At 44.8% G+C, this 25711-nt stretch overlaps 1 protein-coding gene across 14 annotated transcripts in view; it reads right to left on the bottom strand.

Annotated features, from left to right (window-relative positions):
• PDE4DIP (phosphodiesterase 4D interacting protein) overlaps window positions 1-25711 on the bottom strand; it is a 1465918-nt gene that overhangs the window by 76399 nt on the left and 1363808 nt on the right. For 10 of the 14 annotated variants that reach the window (XM_069641322.1, XM_069641325.1, XM_069641324.1 and 7 more), the window contains 3 exons: window positions 12026-12157; window positions 10752-10937; window positions 395-688 (listed from right to left, as the gene is read on the bottom strand). The exons of 1 other annotated variant lie outside the window; for it this stretch is intronic. In XM_069641322.1, coding sequence (XP_069497423.1) covers window positions 395-688; window positions 10752-10937; window positions 12026-12157 — 612 coding nt within the window. The remainder of the gene's footprint in view (window positions 1-394; window positions 689-10751; window positions 10938-12025; window positions 12158-25711) is intronic. 3 more of the 14 variants (XM_069641321.1, XM_069641319.1, XM_069641323.1) reach the window with 3 other exon arrangements.

The raw sequence follows: 25711 nt of genomic DNA, 5'->3' as shown, positions 1-25711 counted from the left end.
AAATATTTTAATTACAAAATTAAGAAAAATATCTTGGTGTAGCCTTCTTTCCCAGCACTATAAATGTTTAAGAACCTACTTGACATAACTCATTTACTTATTTTAAAGTCACTAATATACTACTTTACTTATTGAAACCATTCGAGGAGAGTAAGGACCCTTATCACGCAGCTTCGTTAAATGAAGCATTGATGAAGAAACAGAAAAAAGCCATCTGGTCTATAATTACACACATCATCATGGCGTAGAGGCCGGTGATTTGTCGCGAGTCTGATGAATGCCAGCCAACGCAATACCTTACCTGGGAACCCCCATTCAAAGGGCCTTCCTGCCAAAACCCGCCCACTTGGTTATGGGATTTCGGGCAGGCTGACATTTAATATAGGACTATTACCTGTGATCTTTGGTGCGGATCGGTATCCGGATGACCCCGAGGAAGCGTCCCCATAGATGTTTGAGGCAGGAGGCCTGGTCAGGTGAGACATGTCCCAGAGTGCACTGCTGTCGAGGAAGCCACTGCCTGCTGTCCCACTGAGGCCGGCAGCAGAGCTGTTCAGCACAGACTGGCCGAGAGGGATATGGAGGGAGCAGGAAGGACCATATTGGAAGGATGAGGAAGAGTTGCTGGTGTCAAAGAAGTTGCCGGGCATATGCACTGGCTTTACAGCCGGGGTGGTCAGAGGGGTACCTAGACACAGAAAGGAACCATTAGGAAAAGAAGGGGACAGAAAGCGGGAACAGCAATGACGGACAAGGTGGTACAGACAAACCCTTGCGATTCAGCATCTTCACACAAAATTTCATAAAGTGGAGGGGACAAAGCGTAACCACCGAAGAGCAACATGCAGGGACAGAAGGAAAAGCAGAACTTGTAGGCACGTTGGGGTCATTTTCCAAATCCGTAGAGAGTAAAGGTCCAAGAATCGGGCATAAAAGGTTTATGCCAGGTGTGGCACCCGGTTTTGCACTCCGTTGGATGTTAGAAGCTTTGCAGGCAGAGTAGAAGACACGGAGCAGAATGACTGTCTGCCTGCCTGCCTCTTCTACCATGCCTGCAAAAACAACATGACCTCTTCAAGCTGGCGTAAAACCATTGGATCCCTGTGGAATCCGCGTGCTAGAAGCAGGCAGAGGTCGTGGGAAGGCAATGCAACTGATGTGAAAAAAAAACCATGTTGGAGCAATTTCCGGGTTTGTCCAAATGATGGAAAATTGCACTGAGAGACCCGTTTGCATACACGTACAAACGTAGGTGGCCCCTCTTTGCAATGCACTCCTTGAGTGAACATCAGGCAGATCCCTTGCCACACCCACAGAACTGACCACACCCCAGAGGGCAAGTTTGCAGCCAGTGCCTTATCTCGAGCTACGTTTTGATAATTTAGTCATGTGCTCTCTCTCCTTAACACCGTGGATAAAAGCAATAGGACAACCCAAGTGTGTTCTTCGCTTTTAACTCACTGACGTTTCTATCATAAGAACCATCTTTTCCCAGTTACTTATTACTTTAATGTTCACTTTGATGTTCTTATTCTCTGCCCTAGGTTGTAAATGAAAAGGTCAAGCGGCAGCTGTTGCAATAGGACATGGTCAACAGGCCAGATCCCGACTGGTGGATGCTTGTCAGGTGTTTCATGTCTACTCGTAGTGATCTTTTAGATCAAATGCCAAACATATCTGTGATTGAGTCAAAACACCCAACCTACTTTGGGCGTTTTGAATCTACCACGTTGGTGATCTAGTGCAGTATAAAAGCATAGTAACATGACATAACAATGGCACATTTCCCCTCACCTAAAGTAGTCCCTGGAACCTGTGACGTTTTATCCCCAAAAGTCCTTCATGTATGATTCAAAGCCCCAAAACAAGAATATCCTTCTTGGAACTGGCAGGATAGCCTCTCCTTTCCTACTCCTCTGGAACAAAAAGACTGGATTCTCCCTCCTCCTTCCCCCCGAGAGTATGCCTCTACAGGCATAATGCTCTGCCCACCACACTTTAATGGTCTCTTCATACAGTTTACAAGGGTTTGGGGTACAACACAGACACTCAGTTCTCTGCGGCACTCGTTTTGGGTTTCCTCCTGTTGGTTTCTTGTTGAATCTGGGATATAACCACCCGCAGTCCTGATCACTGCTGTGGTTCCTTCCCCCTGTGTCTCTGACATGAGCACTAGATATAGTTGGAGCCTCATTTCAAGTTCAGGACAAGGTCGACTGGGTTCGTCTTCCCAGGATCCCACAGGTGAGATTAAGAGGGCATTATCACCTGCTCTTTTCAAAGTCCCCATTTATTCCCCCCTATAACCTCTTTACTCTTCTGGTCCTGATTTTCAACACCATGCTCCTTCCTCCTCCCACCATGGCCTTAACAACTACCTTCTACCTCATGCTACGTGCGTCCTCTTGGTCTTTCCTGCTGTTTGCAACCTACAACCTCAGAGCAACTTGTATCTCTTCCTGGTTTCCAACCTCCTCCCAATGTCTTCCACCAACCTCCTGCTGAAGATTTCCAACAACCTTCTGGTGTCTTTTCTCCCCCTCTTGTCTGCAACCTCCTCCATTTGTCCCTCTCCCTCTCCACGCTCCTTCCACGGTCTCCTGCCTGAACCACCAGCATCAACAAATGAGCACTTTAGCGTAAACTAGGTAACTATCGCAGTCTTCTGGCGACTTGGGGATCCCACCAGACAGAGTTCCTCAGAGAACCGGTTTCTGTGTTGGGGCTCCCCCCATACGCCTTATCTTACCCCATGTCTTCATCTCTTCACTCAAAACGAGTTCACCAATCCTACCACAACCTAACTACATAGTACACTTCTGCTGTGATTAATCCATAGATGCACCAGCAGCTCAAAGGTGAATTGGCCACTTTTCAGATGCAAACGTTACATGCAGCATACAATGGAAACATGAATAAACAATGCTATAGCTTCTCAAGTTATTTAATTTTAAAGAGCCGTCACAAGGGTGACGGGGGCCAAGAACCAGGCAAAGATAGGAAAGCACATTAAACTGGGTTTCTTAATATCAGGAATATAACAGGGTTGGCGAAAACAACAAATATGGGAACTGTAGACTAAATCAAGAAACTGACTATTTTGACGGTTGGGACCTACCAGACAGAGGTTCACAGAGAAGGGTGTAGGAAGCCCTTAACCCTGAATTGAGACTACTGTGGAAAGAGAAGGGGCTTCAAGGAGTGCCCCTACCCTTCTCTGGTCTTCCCATGGGTCTTGTCTCTTCGGCTCTTCTTGGGGTCCCCTTTCGCTGTCTTCAGCTTTGCTGCTGCCGAGACAATAGGATTCCATCACCCTTGAGTTCTCACTGGGGTGGACTTTGGGAGAGTCTGTATCACATCCCTTTCTTTCAAGGCACGGACTCCTATACTCTCCCTCGACTCTCTACTCATGCTCTGGTCCGTCTCCTCTTTGATAACACACCACAACCTCTGTCTGAAACTTTACATTTTTCAATGGTCGAGGGCCTGATAACAGTCCGCGGTGTGGGTCACGCATGTTGCCATTAATATATAATTTGCGTAATAGCAGGCAACAGTGAGAGACAGTGAAACGATTTCTGGAGAGCTTAATTATCTTCTTCAAGTCTTTGGCCTTTCACTGCTATCGTGTGTATATTGCATCAGAGCACATGTGGACCTCTTCGCAAGATATGGCTTTTGATTACAAGCACATTCGTTTTCATGCTACGGACAAGTTCAAGGAAACGCTCAGTTTGCTTGCCTGTCGGGCATTCAGAGATGGATGCATTAAAGCTGTGGATAATCTCATGATCCTGAAGAAACTCATCTTGCTGGCCCATCTTGCTAGATGTCCCTGCAAAGTAGCTCCACTCCTGCTTGTTTCTAATGTACCTGCTTCAATGATGTCACCACAGAGGCTTTTGTCTGAATTTGTTTGATGAGTGCCGCTTGGAAACCTTAAGCTTTTCAGGAAGAACTTGCTCTATTTTGGATGCAAGTTTAATGGTGGTACCAAATGAAACTTCGACAGTAGAACATAGCCCTCTCCTAGTTCAGATTCTGGAGTAAAATGGGACAAGAAAGGTTGCACCACTGGAAAGTGGAGCTAGAGCTGTTCTTCCCGGGTTGGCTGGTCCCGCTACTCAGGATTAGCGGGATTCCTCCATGCAGGGGGCCCTTAGCTTACTGGAGGGTGTGGCAGTGCAGGCAGCAATTTATGCATCCTCTGAGTTTCTAACTTGAGCCAGGCACCAAATATCTCTGATGAGTCCTTGCTTGGGCCATGTCGTACATCTTGTTGGTCAGCTCCAATTGCAACATTATCTGACTTCTCTGATGGTTAGGGTGAAGTGGGGATGGTGGAGGTGCTCCATTTTAACCCTTTAAATGATAAGACTGATGGTTTTTGCTTTTGGCTCACTTAGGTGAAAGCACCACCTCTTTGCAAGGGAAATGTGTGCTGTAGATAGAGAGGGCTGCCATGTCGGAGGCCGTGATAGATCTCGGAAATGGTTAGGATGCATTGCAATGCCTCTTGGTCAAGAGCCATGCGAGTGACAGGTATCTTCCAATTATTTGCTACTATTTGTAGTGGCCAAGACTTGTTAGGGATAGGCAGTATGTTGTCTCTTTGAACGCTTGCTCCTTTTGACAAGTCTTGAAAAGCCAACAATTTTGGTCCCAATAGGCACAGTAAAAAGACTTTCAGCCACTGAAAGTTTTAATATACCTATTAAAAATGCGATGTGTGTGCAAAAACCAACTTGCATATATTTTTACTTGGATAAGTAGATCCAGTTTAAGCATTTACACTTGGATGTTGGGCTGCTAGCCCCGCGCTGGTTGGACGCCGGTGGATTATCTCATTTTTTTAAACTAGGGACTGTATTTATCCCAGTTTCTTTTCTGTCCTTTTTGTCTCCACAGATCAATTTATTCATGTTTGCTCTTGGGATTGAGCTTGACATGTGAAGAAATCCTTTGCCGAGTTCTTCCATTTGGGTTGAGACCGTGGTATATATTGTTCTCTCCCATATTATATAGTCCACTGAACTTCAGTTTGGTTGTGCTGAGAGGTTGTATTTGTTTTATTTGTAGAGTGCGCCTGACCCAAAGGCATCTGGGTGCATATCTTATGTTACAGTTACATATAAACGTGGTACAGAGCCTTTAACGTATTGTTTTTGTAAATTTTTCATTTCTGACAGAATGCGTCTTTATATTTCACCACAAAATGGCTGACTGAAGAATAGAGCTATTCAAGATCAAGCAGAGAAGTCTCCGTATCAGCCATTATTTATTTGAATGTGCTATTTTGTGGGTTTATCCCGTTTTTTCATTTCAGTGCTTTGTACTGAGGAAGATGTTTATCAGTTGTTGCAGACTAGATTTATCCAACCGTCGAAACTACCAATTTAAAGATCCATTTGGGTGACATGTTGGTTCCTATCCATGATGTCCCCAATACTTGTAGTTGACTCTATGCACCTCAATTGATTCTAGACAATATGCACCTCAATTGATTCTAGATTTAATGCTTTATAGATTGAATGCACTTTGATGATTTTAATGCACTTTAATTGACTTTAAATTCTATGTTTTTTTAGATTCAATGTACTTAGGTCAATCAACTAGATAAACTCTAGTTCTGTTGTTTCCCAAATTGATTTAACATATTTTATATTTGACTGAAATTCTTTACACATGCACGTTGCCATATCATGCAATTCAGTGAGTCACAGCCTCTTTCCCCGTGAAACCCTTTCATGTGGAGTGAGTCTTGTCCCTCGACCTCCTTTCTATTGGTATAGCTTGTATCACAGCTTTACATGGTAGAATGTTTTGGAACTAGAAACTTTGTGAACTTCTATCTATTGCAGTGACCCTACATGAATTATGGGCAAAATATTCAGATCATCAGTTTTAATCTCAATGATATTAATAATAAAAAAAAATTGTAATTGAATATAGGTCCATCTATATGTTGTTCTGATTTCGCCTTCCTCTCAGCCACCCTTTTGAAGTCTGCTAAATGTAATTGAATTACTTGCTGTGCAGAGGTCTGCGAGACATAAAACCCCTTTGTACTTTTCGGTATGTAGCTTCCCCTATGTCTGAGATGAAGGGGACACCCATCTTCCTGTTCTGATCCAGTTTAAGCAACCATGCTGGTGACACCACCATCTCAAAACTATTTGTAAATTAAAAAATAGTTGTATGGTGGCATCCATTGCCCATTGATGCCAACAGATTTTTAGTGAATGTTCCTGATGCAGGAAGCGTGGCCGCAATCTGCTGGAACGATGCCTGTAAGCAGGGACCAGTCTACTGTGTGGGAATACCACATGGGAACTAAGGTTAGTAGATTCTATGTGTGGGTTCCATAGAGTGGTAAATCATCTACATCCTCACCAGAAAGAGGCAGACTCGAGAGGAAAGCCTTCATTTTGCACTTTTCACCTGCACCCACTTCATTGAGTCCTGTGATGAATCCTATGGCTCCCTCACTGTACCCCTGCCTAAAGTCTCCTCCCAGCTGGCCAATGAAAGGCAGACACTTCCTGATCTTGACCTTGGGGGTGGTGTCCTGAGGGAGGATCACCTGGGAGGAGACAATGCTCAGAGAGGTGAAGGGATCCCGTGGAATGAGACACGGTATCCTTCTTTGAAAGAGAATAACCTTTCATATATATCAAAGCATACAATGGCCTATTGTCATATAATGTGTATGATCCCCAAATTAGGTTGGGGAATATAGGTGAATGGGATACAACCTCTTTAAATATCCCACTTAAGGAGAGAGCTGTAACTCCTAATGTGATTGAGCATCCCCCTTACTGCCAAAAGTATGGAGAAAGGACATCTGTAAATGGTTGCTTGAGTGACCGGCCTTTCCATACTGTAAATAAACATGAAGTATCTTTTAAAAAACTGTAAACAAAATAGTTCTACAGTCAAGAATAGTAAATGACTACATAGAACTGATTTTGTTGCTAGGAACTCAAAGTCACATAATCACATGAGTACTGGGACGAAGAAGAGGGCCAGAGAGTAATGCAGGTCTGAAGGTCAGGCAATTAGGCTTAACAACCCACAACTGAGGGAGGCTTGGAAGCCTAAAATGCTCCCTCAGATGCAGGCCAGTAGAAGCAGTCATGGTTGGAGATGCAGTAGCAGTTGTAGCAGCAGAAATACTTGCTTAGGCAGAAGGAGGTGGCAGAGGAAAGCATGTTGCTGGTGAAATCCACAGAAATGGGAGGAAAAAAGGGACGCCGGGATTTACCATCCACTTATTCCAGCTTCCTATACTGAGTGGGTCCTTTCCCCCAAAGTCTGGATTGAAGAGGTTGCGAAGCGGGAAGCGGGAAGTCCAAAAGCTTTCCCACATGTGAACCCAAATGCATAGTTTTTGCAGTGAGAAGCTGGCGTACTCCAGAGGGTCGTGGTGAGCGGAACTCCATGCCTGTGATGTGGAACTGAAGGCAGCTTGCAGAGAGGAGCATGCCCGGTCAAGAAAGCACCGGAAATAGAAGCCCTGCAGCATGTGACAGAGGCCGTGGAGCCAGTGAGTGTTGGAGAGTGTTCTCAAGCCTTCGGGCAGTGCAGGCGGGCAACTGTAACCAGTTGCTTTTCACTCTTGAATGAGTGAAATTGAATCAAGTTCACTGGAGCGTGTCAGACAATCGAGTTCAACAAATAGAGCACTCGCGTATAAGTAAATACACTGTAGAAGGAAGTTTAAACCTAATATGTTTTCAGAACAGCTTTTTACAACACTAAGAGTGGTTGCGTGCACTTAAAAGTGACCTTAAAGCAAATACCAAGCCTCAGTAAAGACCTGTATCTTCCTAAACCTCTATAAACTGAACAGTAAAGGACAAACAAGCATTACCTTAAGTCAAGAGGGGAACAAGTATTGCCCTCAGCCTGAAGAGACTGAAATAACGGTTCCTTTGGGAAATAACCCTTACTACCAGAGGAAAAGGGGCTGATATAATGTCTTTGAAGGTAGAGCCTTGTGCATAAATAACTGTGGTGTGGGAGACCCAGCTATTGGTCAAGACTTACACTGGCAAATGCAATAGAGGTTGAATTGGGAGATACTTGGTTGGCGACTGAACAAAGACAAGACTGTTCAAAAGTAGCCCTAGAAGGAACATGGGGTTAACAAGGAGGCAAAGGCATCACTTGTCTAGCAGAGCTAAAAAGGCGGTATTACCCAAATGGACCTTTTACAATTGACCTTTTGCACAATTGACCTAATTATAGTGGTCCTAATTGACCTCCTGCACAATTGACCTTTATATTATTTTATATATGTATTGGGTTGGTTTTGGATTATAAATAATATAAGGGTACTGGGTGGGGGGTTGCAGGGTATTTTAGATTGGGTGGGAGGTTGCAGGGGGTTCCCCCCGCATATATGTCCTAATTGACCTTCTAAATTAGGTCAATTCTCCCGAGGTCAATTCTCCTGAGATCAATTGTGAAAACGTCAATCAGTATACAACCAAAAAAGCATTGGTGAAATTCTTGTCTTCATTATAACATTGTACAGAAATGTTAAGAGCTGTTTAAAGTGGAAGAAGTTGTTGAGTTTAACCACAGAAGAGTGTGATAAACAATTGAAGTAGTTAGGTCTGGCAGGAGAGTGGACCAGACAAACGTGGAGATAGAGGACTGGGAGTGAATCCCCACAGTGGAAGTTGAACTTGTTGTATTTCATGGTGTCAGGGGAAAAGCCTTGTGAAAATAGCCTTATGCTTCATAGTGCCAAGAGAAGAGCACTGTGAGAGGAGAAGTTGGAGATGTGGTGTTTCATGGTGTCAATGGAAAGGCACTGTGAGATGTTTCATGGTGCCAAGAGAAAAGCACTATAAGAAGAATCTTAGGTTTGATGGTGCAAAGAGAAAAGCACTATGAAAAGAGATGTATGTTTCATGGTGCCAATAGGAAAGCAATGTGAAGCAGGCCTTGTGTTTCCTGGTGCCATAGATGAAGAACTGTGACAATTTCTGAGGAAACTGGAGTAGTTCATGGTGCCAACAAGGAAGCACTGTGATACTTTGAGTCAAGAAGTTATTTTGCTACATGGCACTTCAGGAGCAGTATCTTTTTGTTTAAAAGACTTCTTGAACTATATCTTCTGGAGGAGAAGGATCTTCTCTGGGTTGAACTGTCAAGTAGTGGACATTTCCTTCAATCCAAATAGAATTTACCCAACCTCTGTTGGAACTCTGTGTTAACCTTGGAATGTCCTTATTGTTTTGTGTTGAACCTGAGTTAACACCTGGGGAAGGGGAATTCACTCAGGTTAAAAGCATCCAACTCAAAGGTGTTACACATTTAAGTGTTTAACTTACAAATTGCCATATACTTTCTTGTTTAAGTTATTGTACAAGTGCAAGGGCCAGAAATGTCATGTCAGATTGTTTTTCCTTAGTTTGTTTAGGTAGGGAATCCCGATTAGAGTAGGGCAAGATAGGTATTGGATTTATAATTTTGGTTTAATAAATTGGCATTGTTGGAAAACCCTTTTAAAATGTGTCCACCTCACGTTTTGGACCCGTCATAGTACGTGGTAAAAAATGAAGGTTTGCTTTGTGGCACTTCCCCATATCAATGAGATGGAATATGCCAAATAAATGACCCAGAATTCTTATGTTGCTGAAGGGATGAACCAAAACAGTTATTTGTGTGATAAACAAGGCAAGATTTTCATTGAGGACACACCCGTCAGAAAGCAAGCGTCAGGTTTCCCTGCTGCAAGGAAAAGGTTAACGTCAACCGTCTATTTATTTCATAGGTTTGGCGAAATGACGATCACGCAATGCAAAAAAATTATTCGATAGGATCAATGGGATTTGACTGAATAAAAACTGGTTGTATCACAGATCCTCGATTTCCCACCCACCAAATGCCGCTCACCAAACCGCTCTCCGTTGTGCACACCCATCGAAGCCTATGTCTTTGAATCATCTAGCCCCTGCTATTCTCGCTAATGTGGTCGGGGGAGTCACTCAACAATGTCCCCTTCCCTCACCCCCATCCCGCCTGTCTATATGCTTAACGGGAGGTTCCACCCGTCATACCCCCTGCCGTCAAACCCAGCACGCACAATGCCCTCTGCCTGTTCTCCAGAGGCGTCGCTAGGGGGGCTGAGAGGACCATAGCCCCAGGTCTTTTGATCAACTTGTAGCCCAGGATAGAAACTCAGGTGCCACAACCAAAAGGCTAGCTAGCTCAGAGCCCCGACATTAGCATAGCCCCAGATCTTTTCCCGACCTAGCAAACACCCCTATCCTATCCCACCCCCAGGCCCTCTTACCACACTCAGTGCCCCCCACACTCGCACCAATCTCCTTACCTGCACTTCCACAGCGCTTCACGCTCTACTTTCTGGCCGGCGCAGTGAACACTGGATAAAGAAAGCTGACTTTGCATTCGCTCATTCAGTGTAAGCTGTGTGGGCCAGGTGGTGGCCTGGGGATTCCGCCACCCACATATGGTGAAGACAGATTCGACGAGTCCATCTTCGCCGAATATGGGTAGTACGGTTTTAAGAGAATAACATGTAGTGCATTATAAACTGCGTCCTTTCCAGTAGCTACTATGACAGTTCAAAGTCACAGGAACGTAGCAGCTGGAGATCTGAATTTTTTAGTGAAAGGCAAACATAAGAATGCATACTGTGAAGACATGAGGTGAAGGCCATGCAAAGCTTCATGCAGCGATAGGCAAACAGGGGGCGGGGCGCGCGTGGCTCTCACTTTCTCCCAGCTGCTTCTGCAGCGTCTGCAGCTCCTGCTGAACCTCTGCCAAGGAGAACCTGGCGGTCCCGCTGCAGCCATGACCAAGGAGAGGAGGGTGGGGTTTGGAGTTAATGAAGGATGAATGACTAGGCAAAGGAGCCCGAGCAGCGCCAACTGAGCAGGCAGCGGGGTTGAAATGTTGGCCTGGAAATGTCACAGAAAAGGAAAAATATGAAAAGGCATGAGAAGAAAATCAGCGTTGATGCCAGCTTTTGTATTACAGAACAGTAAGGCCCTGAACAGCGAGGGCTAACAAGTCAATGCAGGCATATGCCAGACAAGCAAGCAACATTCTGTACACCTGGGCCCTTGACTCAATGCTGAAAATCCTGCAAAAATACATTTCAAGGGCACCTGCAGATCCTTCAAAAATGCATGTAGTGATTGGCAGTACACATAACGCACAATTTCTGGATTATGAAAGTGTCTATTACAGAGTTTATATTCTGTCATCGTAAGTGCAGACGTTTAGACGTAGGGAATATAGACTCTAATTCCCAGCACTCGGGTTTCTAGTCTCCCTCAGCACAGGCAGTCGGCTGGTTTCCCCAGAAACCCTTTACCTCTTAACAGAGGTTTCCCCAACTATAGCACAACATGGAATATCTTGCCCCGTCCTCGGAGGACACCGGTCAGGACAAGCGCATGCCCCCATCTGCATCTTGCCACTGCAACCAAGCAAGGGAATGCCCCTCAGGGAACGGGCGTGCCTTTGGGTGGTACCAAGCTACGTAGTACTTTTTCCAAATAGCGCAACGGTGTTGCTAGGTCTGGAAAAGATCCGGGGCTACGCGACTGTTGGGACTGGGGGCTAGCTGGCCTTTTTGGTTGTAACCCCTGAGCTTCTATCTGGGGCTGCAACCAAAAGACCCGGGGCTATAGCCCTCTCAGGCCCCCCAGCAACGCCAACGTGCGCTTTGTATAAGCCAAGCGCTATTTACACAGCCAAGGCAGCTCTTTCTTGCCAGACTTAATGATGAGAAAAATACTAGAATACAAATTATTCAGGACAAACGTGTAACTATTATATTAAGACATCAAAAACACCATCTTAAGGATCTCTTGCAGTATGGTTTGACAGCATACAATTTATAGATAAAATAACAGTCCGTTACTAGGTGAGCAGACAACGCTTTCAAGAGGAGCAGGCTGGCAAGAGAGTCTCCTGCGCCACTTGTAAAGCTATCTGCCTTCATCGCTGATGCTGCAAAACCCCCCAGGGTTATCCATACCTGTCTCCAAACGGCTGGTGTCCATGAGATGAGGGTGTGAAGATGGCTGACCAGCAATGATGCTGGAAATGGCCTGAGATGGTAGCTTGGATGACATCTCGCGTGTGGTGTTACCCGAATGATTGATGGAATCTAGAAGGATGAAGCCATGAATGAAATGCATGAGTGGCAGCTGTCTGCAAACGATGACCACGTTTCAGCCACAATGAAAGCATGACACATTAACACAATGTCTTTGACGCTCCCCTGTCACATTGCCTGGAAACAGATGCATAATGAGTCTCTGTCAAACCATTAACTACTGGCATGGCTTTTGTCCTAACACAAAAAGTGGGGGGCCGAAGGGGAAACTCTGATGCATCCATTTGGAAGTGACATCAGAGGAAGTGAACATTTCGATGAGCAAAATACGCAAATTTCATTCAACTCGTCTTTCTCAGTTGAAGAAAGTGCACAGGACAAAAAAAGATTTGCCAATGGAAGATATATTCCTATTGCATTGCTGGTGGTTAATTATAAAATGCATGCTCCTTTTAGATCCAAGAAACACTAAGATAACCTCCTGTAGAGCTACAGCAAGAAGTCAATATGAAACATTGTATTGCTCCATGGTAGGCGATTTGTGTGGCGCTATGGTTAAATGTGTCTTTTCCTAGCCGCACGACCGGGGTTCGAATACCGGTTGCAGCATTGCACACTTAAATCCATAAACACTCAGGTGAGATGTCGTCTGCTCTCTCAAAATAGTGGGTGGATGCCGTCCACCCGCGCAGTCCCTTGACTTGTGCCCTGATTACGAGGATTCAAAGCACTGAGGAGCCCTGCAACAGACGTAAATATTTTCTTTTATAGGGTGATCAGTTTATCCTGTCGGGTGAAATGTAGATGGATTTCACTAAACCATTGGTATGACAAAATAACTACTGCTCTGCAGGAGTACATGGATGCGTAGTGGCTAATCCTCCTACTCACCCCATACTACAACTAAACCAGCAGTGTTCCCAAAAGCGGGCCGGGAGGATAGCTCAGGAGCAACACGCACACCTTGGAAGCATGACGACACAGAGCAATACAGGTTCGATCCCCAGTTCTGCGCTTAGAAACCTCTGGGTATTAAGCACCTTATAAATAACCAATTACAATCATAAAGGTGAAACAGGCACAGCAAAGAGGTATACATTCTCGCCTCTTTTTGTAACTTATGCCGAGGGCACGCTATAGCTTCAGGAGGAGCTTGAGCTGATACAGTTGCAACACAAAGAACAATAGTATGTAGCACCAAAACAAAAGAATGGCCAATAAAGATTCTATAAAAATAGGGATTTTAATAAAAACAATAAATGCAACCAAATGATTAAAAATACTAAGGATCGGCCCTTGTAAAAGAAACAGAGAATGCAGACCTTTGATAAGAAAGGGCACGCTGAGTTGACAAGTTGGGATGTTCAGGCAAAAGGATTTCAGGTGCAATGTCAATGTTCAATAATGTGCGTTTACATGGCAAGAAGGGGGCTTAAAATTCTCGATGGCCCTTTAAGGCAGACTAGGGAGACAGGGCCTCCTCAAATACCTTTTGTATTTTGTCATTGAGGCATAACAGTGTCGAACCAGACCTCCACGCGCTTTGTTGCAGTTGAGTCGCTGTTGAGACGATCAAGTCTTTTGGTCTGGATTGAGACAGTGTTTGAGATGGCCCAAGTGATGGCTTCCAACTGTTCGGTTCAGCAGTCGAGTTGACGGTGAAAGGTTGACTCTGCGTGGAGGCAGCAACCCAAGATGGTGTGTGCGGTGCTTCCAGCATGTTGTGTCAGTGTTTAAGTCAGTCGCTTCCACAGAGTTGTGTCTGGGATCCGATTAATCGATGTAATCCACTGCACTGGGTTGAGCCAGCGGCTGTATGTCAGCGGTTCAGATAGCAGCGTGCCTTAAGCCGCACTGCAGGTCCTGTATCAGCTCAAAGTAAGTTGAGCACTGGGGAGCCAGCTTGAACATGCCTCAGACTGTTAAATCAGGGTTCCAGCTGCTTCTGGACATCTGGGTTTCTGGAAGGCCCAATCTAAGCTTGTCTGGCACCTAGAGTTCGGCCTTCATGTCGAATGAGCAAGAGCCTGGTTTCAGTGCATAGGCAGCAGGAAGGACGTGGTCCACAGCAGTGTCATCCCAACTGAGCCTTTTGGAATATATCGTTTCCCCAACATAGTTCACGCTGAATCAGAGCATGAAGATGAATCAGCTAAGGACAGGAATTCCTCCTCTTCCAACGATAGACTGCTACAGCAGATTGGTCTGAAGCAAGCCCGTTGTGAGGGCTCCAATCCAGGCTACTGTAACAAGTGTACTCTGCTTTCTGACATCATTGCCACATTGCTTTGACTGCAGGAAGTGAGGGGATAGGAAGTTGTAGAGATTCCTAGCAGAAACCAAAATGGTGGGAACCGATTTCTCAGCTTACCTCTCTTCTTTAGCTACTCCAACTCAGCCCTTTTCCCATATGTGCTGACTTCAAAGTGATTCCAGTGATCAGCACAGTCATGTTTGTTATGTCAAGACTGCCTTTGAAGCACTAGTGACCTCAGAGGGAGGGTCCCTGTGCCCTGGGAGAAAGGTGTTGCTCTTCCTTGTGGGGGATCAAAGAATCAGCTTTCTGGACATTGTCCTACATGGCAGTTGCAGAAACAGCAGGGTCAGATGGCTAATACGCATCAACCCTGCAAAAGCTGAAGCAGTGATTGCTAAGCTGACACTAGTGCAATGTCCAAATTAAGGGACTGTATAGTTGTGTGACCCAAGTAGCCAGCATAGTGTAATTGTTCTAATTACAGTTTCACATGCCACCAGGCTGACTAGGTTACACAGTTATTACATTTTGATCAGCAGCTGCCAGGATTGCTCATTTGACATTAGATGCTGCCCTGCTGCCACTGTAGAGTTGGTGCTTACTGTTAGGAGAATGTATAAGCAATGACGCATGAGTGCACTACAATTTTGCCATGGATGATGTGATTAGCAGACTACCCTTTCCGAAACAATATTACCTGCATTGTTTTATTAATAGGAATCAAAAACTCTCAGGCATTCACATCCTTGCAGATGGCATTCCAAAAAACATGTGCATTGTTCCATGGAGAAGGCTCAAAACCAACCTTAAGACCCTGTGAATAAAATTGACTTCATACTTGATTCATATATTTACAAAGCACTATTTACAGGGCAGTGTCTATGCTGGCCTTCAAATGGTTAGATAATGTATAACATAAGCCAATATGACAATATGATGTGGTTTCTCACAATGCTTTCACAGCCTCTGTGCAAACGAGAACCTCTAGAATATATAGAGTTAAAGTTTGTAATTGTTATTTTATTATAATTTTTGTTCAGTGCTAGCCATACCCAGAGGGTCTGGGAGCGACTTACATGGTTAAAAGGTTGGAAAGGAGGCGAGTTGAAAAAGAAGTACAAATGTTTTCAGGATAGGGGAGGAAGATAAGGATAGACAAGTGGTAGCAGTGGAGGAGGGCAGGGTTATGTGTTATCTGAAACTATACATATTTGCGTTCCGACCCACCTCTCCTGGGAAATCAAGCTCTCACCCTCCAGATATTCTTGTTGCACACTATGGCAGTTGGGCTGTATGGCAGCTGAAACAATGAATGTTGATGACGATTGGGCCGCTCTTCGTATGCACAACACACATCAGTTGCAAGTTTGCTCTGCTCACCGGGCAGGTGATCAAGACCACTTATATGGCATCTTTTAGAAAGTCTGGAGAATAGATTTTCCAGGGCATGCAGAAGAAGCTACAAAGCACCACAATAATCCTGTTTATGGACTGAGAAAGTGAAAAAGCATACCTGGGAGAAAGATTGGGGAGAGAGAAGGGGAATCTTAGAAGCAGCAGGGGGTAGACTACTTCAGCCTTGCAAGAGTTGAGCATAAGACAACAAAGTGTGATTGAGCGCAGGCAGCAGAGAGGCTGGCACTAATGTGTGCAGAGAGGTTGAGAGTAGGGAAGGAGTAGATGATTTGGGGGTCTTCCACAAAGAGGTGATGGGAGAATCCAATGGAGGAGATGAGTTAACCAACGGAGGAGGTCAAGAGGGCAAAGTATAAGGAGCCCAAGAATGGAGCCCAAGAATGGAGCCTTGAAGGACACCAACAGGGTGGGAATTCGGGTCAGAGTTGTCCATATTCCAGGAGATAGGAAAGAATGGAAAGGTAAGAAACAATCCATTCATGAACAGTGCCTTGGATTACAAGGACAGAGAGAGTCTGGAGGAAAATGGGATGGTCTCATGTGTCAAAAGCAGCTGAGGGGTCAATAGTGGAATGTTTACCATGGTGAGCAGAGGGTAGATCCATAGATATCCTCTTTGTAAACCATCTTAGAAAAAGTCAGATCTAACAAAGTAAGATGGGAAGTGTGTTATGAATGGATCCTCACCACAAAGTGTCACAACCCTCCAAACGGTGTCACTTCTCCCCAGGGGAAGCCCTTTCCCATCAGGCTAGGGTGTTGAGGCAGCTAACCGATAGTCCCCCTAGGGATGTTAACAAGAGGGAGGACTTTATAAGGAAGGACGTTCCTTCTGGGGACAAGGACATTATTATGGAGAATAGTCTCAGCCCTTCTATTCATGCGATTAGTCCAAAAGCCTCAGGAACACCATCAAAGGCAGAGACTGTCTGTTATTGTGATGTGCACAGAAATATGTGGTAATGGAAACAACAGGGATGAAGAACACACAGATCATGCCGGGATGCATGAGGACCGTCCCCACAAATGTTGTTCATCAGACTGACGGTACCCTGGGGCGGGCTAGACAGAAACAAGGACTGTGTGAGATGGGAGGGAGAGGAGAGAGAAAAGGGTGTGGTACGTCAGAGCATATAAGGGCATTTAAGAGGGTTGAAGAAAGCCAAAAACAACTGCTGGAGAAGAGAAAGTTGGAAGTGGAAGGGTGGACGAAGAACCGGAAGAAAGAGGAGCCGGTCGAACGCCAAACAGGCCAGTGAGTTTGAGGAGGATTGATTGATTGTTTATTTGTATAGCTCCTATACACAATGTGTTTCAAAGTGCTTCAAGGCAAGGGAGGGAGTAAGAGAAAATACAATGAGCATTCTTACAAGGCCTTCAGACATTAAGAATTTGAAATAACTATCATACTAGGCCTGGCGACATTTCAGATTGTGCAAGAGCTATGACAAAGATAAGGAGGGGGTGGTAGGAGGTGAGACAGATGAGCAGCCATTGTACTAGGCCTGACGACATTTCTGGTAGAGCCAGAGAATTGACAAGAGGTGCAAAGCGGGGGGAAGAGGGAGGAGGAGAGGAACAAAACAAGCGACTATCATACTAGGCCTGATGACATTTCAGGTAGTGCTGGAGGGGCAGGGGAGGAAAACAAACAGTTACTATCGTACTATATCAGATGAAATTTCAGATAGAGTAAGAGCTATGACAAGATAAGGAGAATGGTCATGGTGCAGAGTTGGAGAGACGAATAACGAAATGTCAAGAGAGTGACATCCAAAATAAAAAGTCAGCAATCTAGGAAGCCGCCAAAAAGTCTGAGTTTGAAACAGGGTGTTCAAACGCTGTATCGAAGCAATGGTGTGGAGTAATGAGAACGAACAGAGGTATGTCAGGAAAGCCTCTCGTCAGTCGGCTGGGAGCAGACAACCCTGAAATTGAGAGTCTTTGTGGTGTGACCTGTGGTAGGTGGACTGTGCGGTCCAAGAACTATGCCGAGACCGCCAACATTAGCCTACTCTGGAGTCGTGTAGGTGAGTACATGAGAAGTAAAAGGAACTGTGGTGGTTGCACAACCTGTAACGGTGGACCGCCTGGCCTGAAACTTGTGCCCAGATCGCCAACATTAACAGGCTGTGAAATTGAGCGCGCCGAAGAAGAGCACAAGAAGAAAGAGAAAGAATGAACCTGCGATCCCTGGCGAAACCGGTGAAGAGTTCCCTGAGAGATGGTAATGGGAACAGTAATAGGTCAGGGAAGGGGCTGGGGAAACTTGAGAAGGTGAAACAAGACAGCAAGAGAGGATTAGATAATTTTGTGAAGCAAATCTCTGGTCAGTTCCATAAGGAATCAGACAGCCTCTCTCGTCCCGGTAGGGCCAAAAAGTACTGGGCTCAAGTGGAAATGATAACAAATTCATGGAGAGAACTTCTAGAATTGATAAAGAATCTAAAATTTAAGTAACTCGAGAAAAGCTTGATAAAAACTGGCTGTAAAGAGAAGGGATCCTTCTTCTAGTAGCAAGATTTGTGGAACTTTGCGAAACCCGAACTTTCAGAGACTTCTGCCCAGGAGAAGGGAGTCATTCTCCTGGGTTGGGATAAGAACTCTTCTGTTAGCTTAGTGATTTGTTTTTAAGTGACATGGATATAAAAGGAGTTTCGACTAGGACCGTACTTTGCTTTTGACACAACAGACTTCCTGACCAGCCCAAGTTTTAGTTTTGTTGAATTAGGGAAAACACATGTAGAGGTAGGGAAAGATAGGATTTGGAAATACCCAATACATGTTTACAGCTAAAACTTTAAGCTCCTGGTCAGACATCTTATTCTATGTAACCCAAAAGATAGATGCAAGGGACCTACAAGCTGAACCTTTAAGGGCACAGTTTTTCTATGACATTTGAAGTGAACAACAGGAACTATTCGAAGGGCCACTGAAGACCTTTGCTAAATGCAATCACCTGAGAATGTATTATTCACATGCAGAGTGTGGGATGCTACTCTCATCTGCCATACTATTGGGCAATGAATCTGGCATAATTCACACATCGCAAAATTCACAGTTCAGAAGATATATCTATCAACAAAGACAGATGAGTCTGGAAGGCTTTAGTAAGATTGAACAAACAATCTGCATTTGAAAATATAATGTAACAATAGAGAACTTTGACTGGTTGTCAAAGACTCTCTTCCCCAAATCTCTGATGAAGGACATATGCGCATGTTGATGCTTCTGGATCTTTCAGCAGCATTTGACAGCTCCAATTCTTTTGGGTTGTTTGAGGGTGTCTGATGAAGTTTGGGATACCATAGTTGATTGCTTTAATTAATTACTGTGAGAAGCCAAAGGGTGTCTCACCCGCTGGTCCTCGGGGACTTGTCATCCAGGTGGCCAGGAAACGGCCATCGCTTTTGAATTCTGTTCCTGGGGGTGGACCAGTGCAGGAGAATCACTTGGGTGAGAGGTCTTCAGGGAGTGGGGATGAGATAGCCGATGGTGAGATGCAGTATTCCCCCCTTTTTTGTTCATCTACCCCATCCTATGTTTTAGGATGTTCCGAGGTCCCAATCCCCCCCCAACTTCCCCTTTTTACACAAACACTGGGCCAAAGACGAGGGTGACAGAGTAACCAGACTAACTCTCTCACATCGTACTAGACAAGTCCCATTAATCATGCATACACCTGATACCAGTTAGCTCTCGTCAGACAAATAAAAGGCCACACCTAAAGACACACTCGGAACAAGGAGGAACACAAGCATGAGCAGAACTTCCAGGATTTTTCCTTTTGCATACATTTCTCCTTTTACACTTTTTGTATAAGAGATAGGGCAGGCATTGGGTTTTGTTAGCATGGGCCATTTAATTTGACTGGCGCCACTAGGACTGTTTTGTTTATCGTTTCATGGTCGAGACTACGCCCCATCTCAGTTATAGGGCAAATTAGAGGTTTCTCCGATCCCAACATTTTCAATAAAGGTTTTACAAATTGTATCCATTGTGTCAGTGTCATACTTGTGATACCATGCCTTCCCTACAGTACTTACTAACAAATCATCAAGAGCAAAAGTAAACAACAGTATTTCTGGAGCCCTTGATCTTTAACATTAATTTAAGCCCATACACAATCTGTTGGTTGACCTAGGAGTATATCCTTTTAGAATGACACCCAGATTGTTTTCCAACTGGCAGGATACTACATTGATAAAGATGCTTTTATCCAATACACAATTCAGTTAATTTCGAGTTAGAGTTCATCCAACTGGCAAGGCCTCAATCAGGTAAAATCTGAGATAATGGGGCATATTAGGAGTTTAACAGTATCCCGCGGGATACCGTCAAATGGTCCTACCATTACTGGTGCCTGATACCCTGATACCCTGGCATTTCCAGGAGATTACAGGCTGCCAGCAATGGTAGGTAAATCCCCATTCCATGGAGTCCACGGGACTCCATGGGGGAATTGCCGGTATTACCGGTACCAGTAATAGCGGCTTTATTTTGCTTGTTGCTTGTTGGGGCCTGCTTTACTTCCAATGTTTGGCTGGAGGTAAATCAGTCAACTTCCACCAGCAAACTTGTATTCTGCTGGAACGGAAAAGTGCAGGTATTACGGAAATACCAGCATTTATTTTCTAGACTGGCAGGGTCATAATGAGACCCAATGATTATTTCTCCTTCCCATGTACTTATAAAAGAGCTACTGTGAAGGCATCATGAAGTACGACACAGACAACAGATTCAAGATTCAAAATAAAGTAATGTATTAACTCAAATGTCAGGATGGTAGAAGGCCTAACGTGACCTATGCTAAGGTCGGATTTCCCTACCTAAATGAATCTAAGGTACAACTGAGTTCAACTTAAAAGTCTGTCTGTGTCCAAAACCTATGCTTGCCCTCACAACTAAAGCTAAACAATGTGTAGGGATGTCAATCAAATAAATGGTGATCAACACAAAGTTGCAGCTACTTTCAGGCTCTCAACCTCTTCAGCTCCCCTTCCCCAAGTTCAAGAAAGTTCCACAAAAGTCTTGGAATTACCTCTCTCCCACTCAAGGTAACAGTTCCACATAATCATCAGGGTTCCTTTCCCCAAGTCCCAAAAAGCACAGTTCAAAGAAAAGTTGGCCTTGAGGTTTCTTCTCGAGACAACAGGTGTACCTCCTTCCATCTTAGAGCTCCCTCTTCCACAAGACTTCAGCTTCACCAAGTATACCTGTGTCAGTCTTCTTTTAAACAATGGGGTTATCACAATTCAGGGCTCACTGGTCTAGGCGTAGTTGCCAGACCGCGCGGTCCACCCATCACAGGTCACACAACCAGGATCCCTCTCTTTGGTGGTCTCTTGGCTTTGATGGTCAACATTCACCATTCACCCTTCTCTGGCCTCTCCTTGGTAGCCTCCTGGCTCTAGCAGAGAAAGTCACACACCGCCTGCCAGTCTTTGGCCGTACTGCACTGTATTTATTTAAAAAGTTCACTGTTTGGGTTACAAAATTCACTGTTTGGCCCAGAATTTACTTGACTAAGATTGGAGTTAAATTGTTGTGCAATATATATTCAATAAATCTTCACAACGTGCCTTTCATTGGGAAAATCCATTCATATTTCTCTTGAAAGGTTTCCCAACATTTCTTTAGTTCATTTAGCAAACACTCAAACCATGTATGTGTTTTGCACAATGTTTCTTTTCCCTTTTCACGTTTATAACTCCTTCTGTGAAAAGCCTTAATTGAATCACAATTGGAAAGGTTGCTCACGGATATTATTTCTCATCTTAAGCCTCTATTCACTTTAACAATGGCTTGACAGTTTGTATCAACTCAGGTTTGCAGTTTAACGGCATGGACAATGCGTTCGCCGATACTGTTGCTGCCAGTGGCGTAACACAAGATGTGGGGGCCCCCCTGCGAGCCATGCTGAGGGGGCCCCCCAACTCAGCAGCAAATCAAGGGTCGCGCCACACTCTGGGCCGACCTAGATTATCACACTTGCGCAATACGCACAAACGTGCTGCTGAACGGATATGCCACACACTGCACTAGGAGAAAGATATAAATATGTGTTTTAATATAACATACAGCACACTGAGCAAAAATTGGCTAAAAAGCCAGAGTGTTTGTAATTTTTTTGTAGGGTAACACCAATCCAATAGATGCAAGTCACCAACAGTGCACATGAACATTAATGCTTTGCTATTAAAAATGCCATGCCACAAAGAAAACATGTCCAACAGGCTGCACAATGTAGACCAGTGTAGACATGTAAAAACAACATAGCAAAGCTTACCAGGCCACATTAAGATATATCTAGACTGGTTGCACCAAAATGGCATTCGAAGCAATAACACTCATCAAGAATATAAAATAGATTCAAGCCTGTGTCTCTGTGGCCTCTAACAACACGTCCAAACTCTTTAAAATCTGAAAAGAACTGGTCAATCCTGTTGCGGTCTTTACCTCTCTTGTTCCCTCCCCGGTCCTCTGTATGGCTCTGTCATCTCACTTCTACGCTAAAACTCAGGACATCATGTCCTCCATCTCCTCTTCCTCTCCCTCTTCCTCTCTCGGCCCCCCTTTGGCCATCTCCACCTCTCTTCCTCCTTTCTCCTCTTTCTCTCTGACAACACCTGACAAGGTTTCTAGACAAGTCTGATCTATGAAAGTGTCATCCAAACAGGTGCTCTCCTGCTCCACCAGAACTATCAAGAACCATATTGACACCCTCGCTCCAGCCTTGACCGATTTCTGTAATCACTCTTTCCCCTTTACCGTTAAGCACTCCCTCATGCACCCACTCCTCAAGAAGCTTTCTGCCGATCCTGCCTGCCAAACTATCGCCCAATCTCCATCACCCCTTTCTTGGGCAAACTGTTGGAAATCCTGGCCATCTCCCAGCTTACTCTCCACACAGAATCTGTTGGTTGTCTCCATGACCATCAGTCTGGCTTCAGAGCTGCCAGAGACACGAAAACTGCTGTCCTGAACACCTGTGAAGTTCTGCTCTCTAACCTTGATTCCAGCATTCCTTCTGTCCTCATCCTCCTTGATCTTTCCTGTGCTTTCGACATGGTCAACCATGCCATCCTGATCAATCCTGATCAATCGACTCCATGAGAACCTGGGCATCACGGATCAGGCCCTTGAGTGGCTCACCTCCTTCCTCTTGGACTGCCCCTTCCAGGTCCAACTTGGTCCCTTTCTCCCTGCTCCATCCTCTCACTCTGGTTTTTCAACCTCTATGTGGCCCCTTTGATCCACCCGATCTCTACCTTCTCCTCTAACTTTCAGTGCTATGAGGATGACACTGTGCTTTCCTTCAGGCTCCTCTCAGACTCCTCATCTCTCGCTCATTCCCGACTGTCTATCCGCAATTCAGGATTGGTGTGCCTCCAACGATCTCTGCCTTAATATCAGTAAAATGGAGATCCTTCTCATTTGGACTCCTGCCCCTGCTTTCCCTCTCTCACTCTGGCCGCCCGCCTTGGGCCCTCTTCCTTCGCCTTCCTGTGAGGTAAACAACACTGGTGTCATCTTGACTCCACTCTCTCTTTCTCTCCTCACATCTCGGACGTCGCCAAGAAGTCCCACTACCAGCTGCTTCTCCTCAAAGGGACTCTTCCCTTTCTCACTTTCCCCCAGAAGCTCACTGTCTGCAGAGCCCCGATTCTCTCTAGGCTGGACTAATGCAACAGTCTCTTTCTCAATCTGCCTTCCTCTACTATCCAGCCCCTGCAACTAATCCAGAACAGGACTGCAAGACTCATCTTTGGCCTCAAGCACAGGGATCGTATCTCTCCAGCCCTGAAATCTCTCCACTGGCTCCCAGTTGCTGCAAGTATCAAGTTCAAGACCCTTTGCATTGTCCACAAGGCTTTCTGGGCCCGTAGCCCACACTACATCCAACGCTCTCTTCCAAAATATCTTCCTTCTCGAGCCCTTCGCTCAGCTATCTACAACTCTCTAAGGGTTAGACGCTTCTCCAGGAAGAGAGTGGGGGGTAGATCTCTCTCCTCTGCAGGTGCCTTCCTCTGTAATAGCCTCCCTGCCTCTCTCAAGCTTTAGCGGACCACCTGAAGTTCTGGAAGCAGCTCAAACTTTTCTCTTCTCCTCTGCTTTCTCTCTCTCCCTCCCCTGCTGGCCTACCTGACCTACCTGTCTGCTGTACCGACTGGTTGCTTGGCTACCCTCACTGAGTCGAGACTCTTTCTTGATGAGTCACCCTTGCACTGCCTCTGGTCCTACCATGCACCTAGGGGCTTTAACTGTAACCCTACAGTCCCTTGTTCTCCTTGCACTACCCAGGGTTGTGCTGCCCTGACAGCACTTACTCATAGCATTGCTGCCCTGTTTTTCCCTCCCCTCTCCCTTGCCCTTCCCCCGCCCCTTTCCCCTTGCGCTTCTCGTTATCGCACTTGCACGATCTGAAAGACGTAAGGCCTAGTAAGATCGTTTGTCTTGTCCTCCCTCTATCTTCCATCCCTTGTCTTGTGGCACCTAGAAACACTTGTGTGCAGGTGCGTTATAAATGACTTATATCATATCATTTGATCACAGATGCCCAGAAAAATATACAATGCCGCAGTAAGAAATGGCTAGACTGGCAGCAGCCAAATGGCAGTCTAGCCAGGTAATAATTCACTTAGCAGGACTGCTTTATCATAAATGCCCCATTAAAGAAAAGTCATACCAAACTGAAGAATGACTAGACTGGCTGCACCAAAATGCCTCTCTAGCCACTAATACCACATATCATGCCTGCTTAGCCTGAACATGGACAGCCATTATAATTTGCCATACAATCCTGCCCCCCCACACATCTCCTCTCCCTCCCACCCCAACCTCCAAAATCAGCTCCTTGGCCCAGAATTACCTCCACGTCCCTCTTCTATGCCCCAGAGCTTACGGTTGAGGCTTCTTGCCTCATAGGTAAGTACTTGGATGAGGAACAGTGGGACCAGGAGTAATGAGGATTACAGGTAAATCAAGCATTACCTCCATGTACCTCTACCTCATCCCAGTACTTGTGTAGGAGGCAGAGTGCCTTATACTCAAGTACTGTCTCATACACACTGGGATGAGGAAGAATAGGGCTAGGAGTAATTGTCAGGACTTCACATTTTGTATCTCACATTGGCAAGGTTCCTTGGAGAATAGGGTGTTTCAAATACTATTCCAGGAACGTTAGAAAGGGAGGTTGATGAAGTATTTAATGAATCCTGTTTAGTGAGTAACACATTTCCTTTTTTTGTTTGTTCATATTCCCTTAACTCACTTTCATTTAGAAAGATGAAACACTCCCAAGCCAAGATGGTGGAACACTTTCCCAGCAGTGATTGGTTTATTTTACTGCAGGCAGCATTGTGTTGTCATTTAGAACGTTCCTGACAATTCTAAACTGCCTTTCATTAAAGTTTTCATCTGGTTATTTCATATAATGTATAGCTCCAGTAAATTAATGTAATAGTTACAATTTACAAGTATAGAATCTTTTGTTGTTTGTTAAATCTAATTTTTTAAAGCAAAGATTCAAGAAAGAAGTTCAAGAAATCTAACGTTGAAGATTTCCCACTAGAACCAGTTTGCTGGGCAGCTGAATCGTTTACAGAAGAACTAAACTAAGCCAAGTGTATTTTTTGTTTAAAAGGAAGAAAACTCTAAGACTTTTAATCCGATTGTAGACTTCTTTAATGCAGCGTAAATTTTATGTAAGGAAAAGACTATTTGTTAAATATACAAGAAAATTAGTTGAGCTTCTTTTTGTTGTAAAAAGGTTTTTTGGCATTAACAAAGCGCGGATCAATTTCGCCGAGTTACTAATTTTTATTTTTGTTTTCTAACGCTCTAACTAATCTTTGAATGTTTAAGTTTTGAGCGTATGGCGTCTATCGTATTTGTTAAGTGCGGTTAGAACAAAGGATCTTACGACATAG

The sequence above is a fragment of the Ambystoma mexicanum genome, chromosome 1q, assembly GCF_040938575.1.
Source record: "Ambystoma mexicanum isolate Mex_15411 chromosome 1q, UKY_AmexF1_1, whole genome shotgun sequence".
Taxonomy (NCBI): domain Eukaryota; kingdom Metazoa; phylum Chordata; class Amphibia; order Caudata; family Ambystomatidae; genus Ambystoma; species Ambystoma mexicanum.
This window is presented reverse-complemented; position numbering and strand designations above follow the sequence as displayed.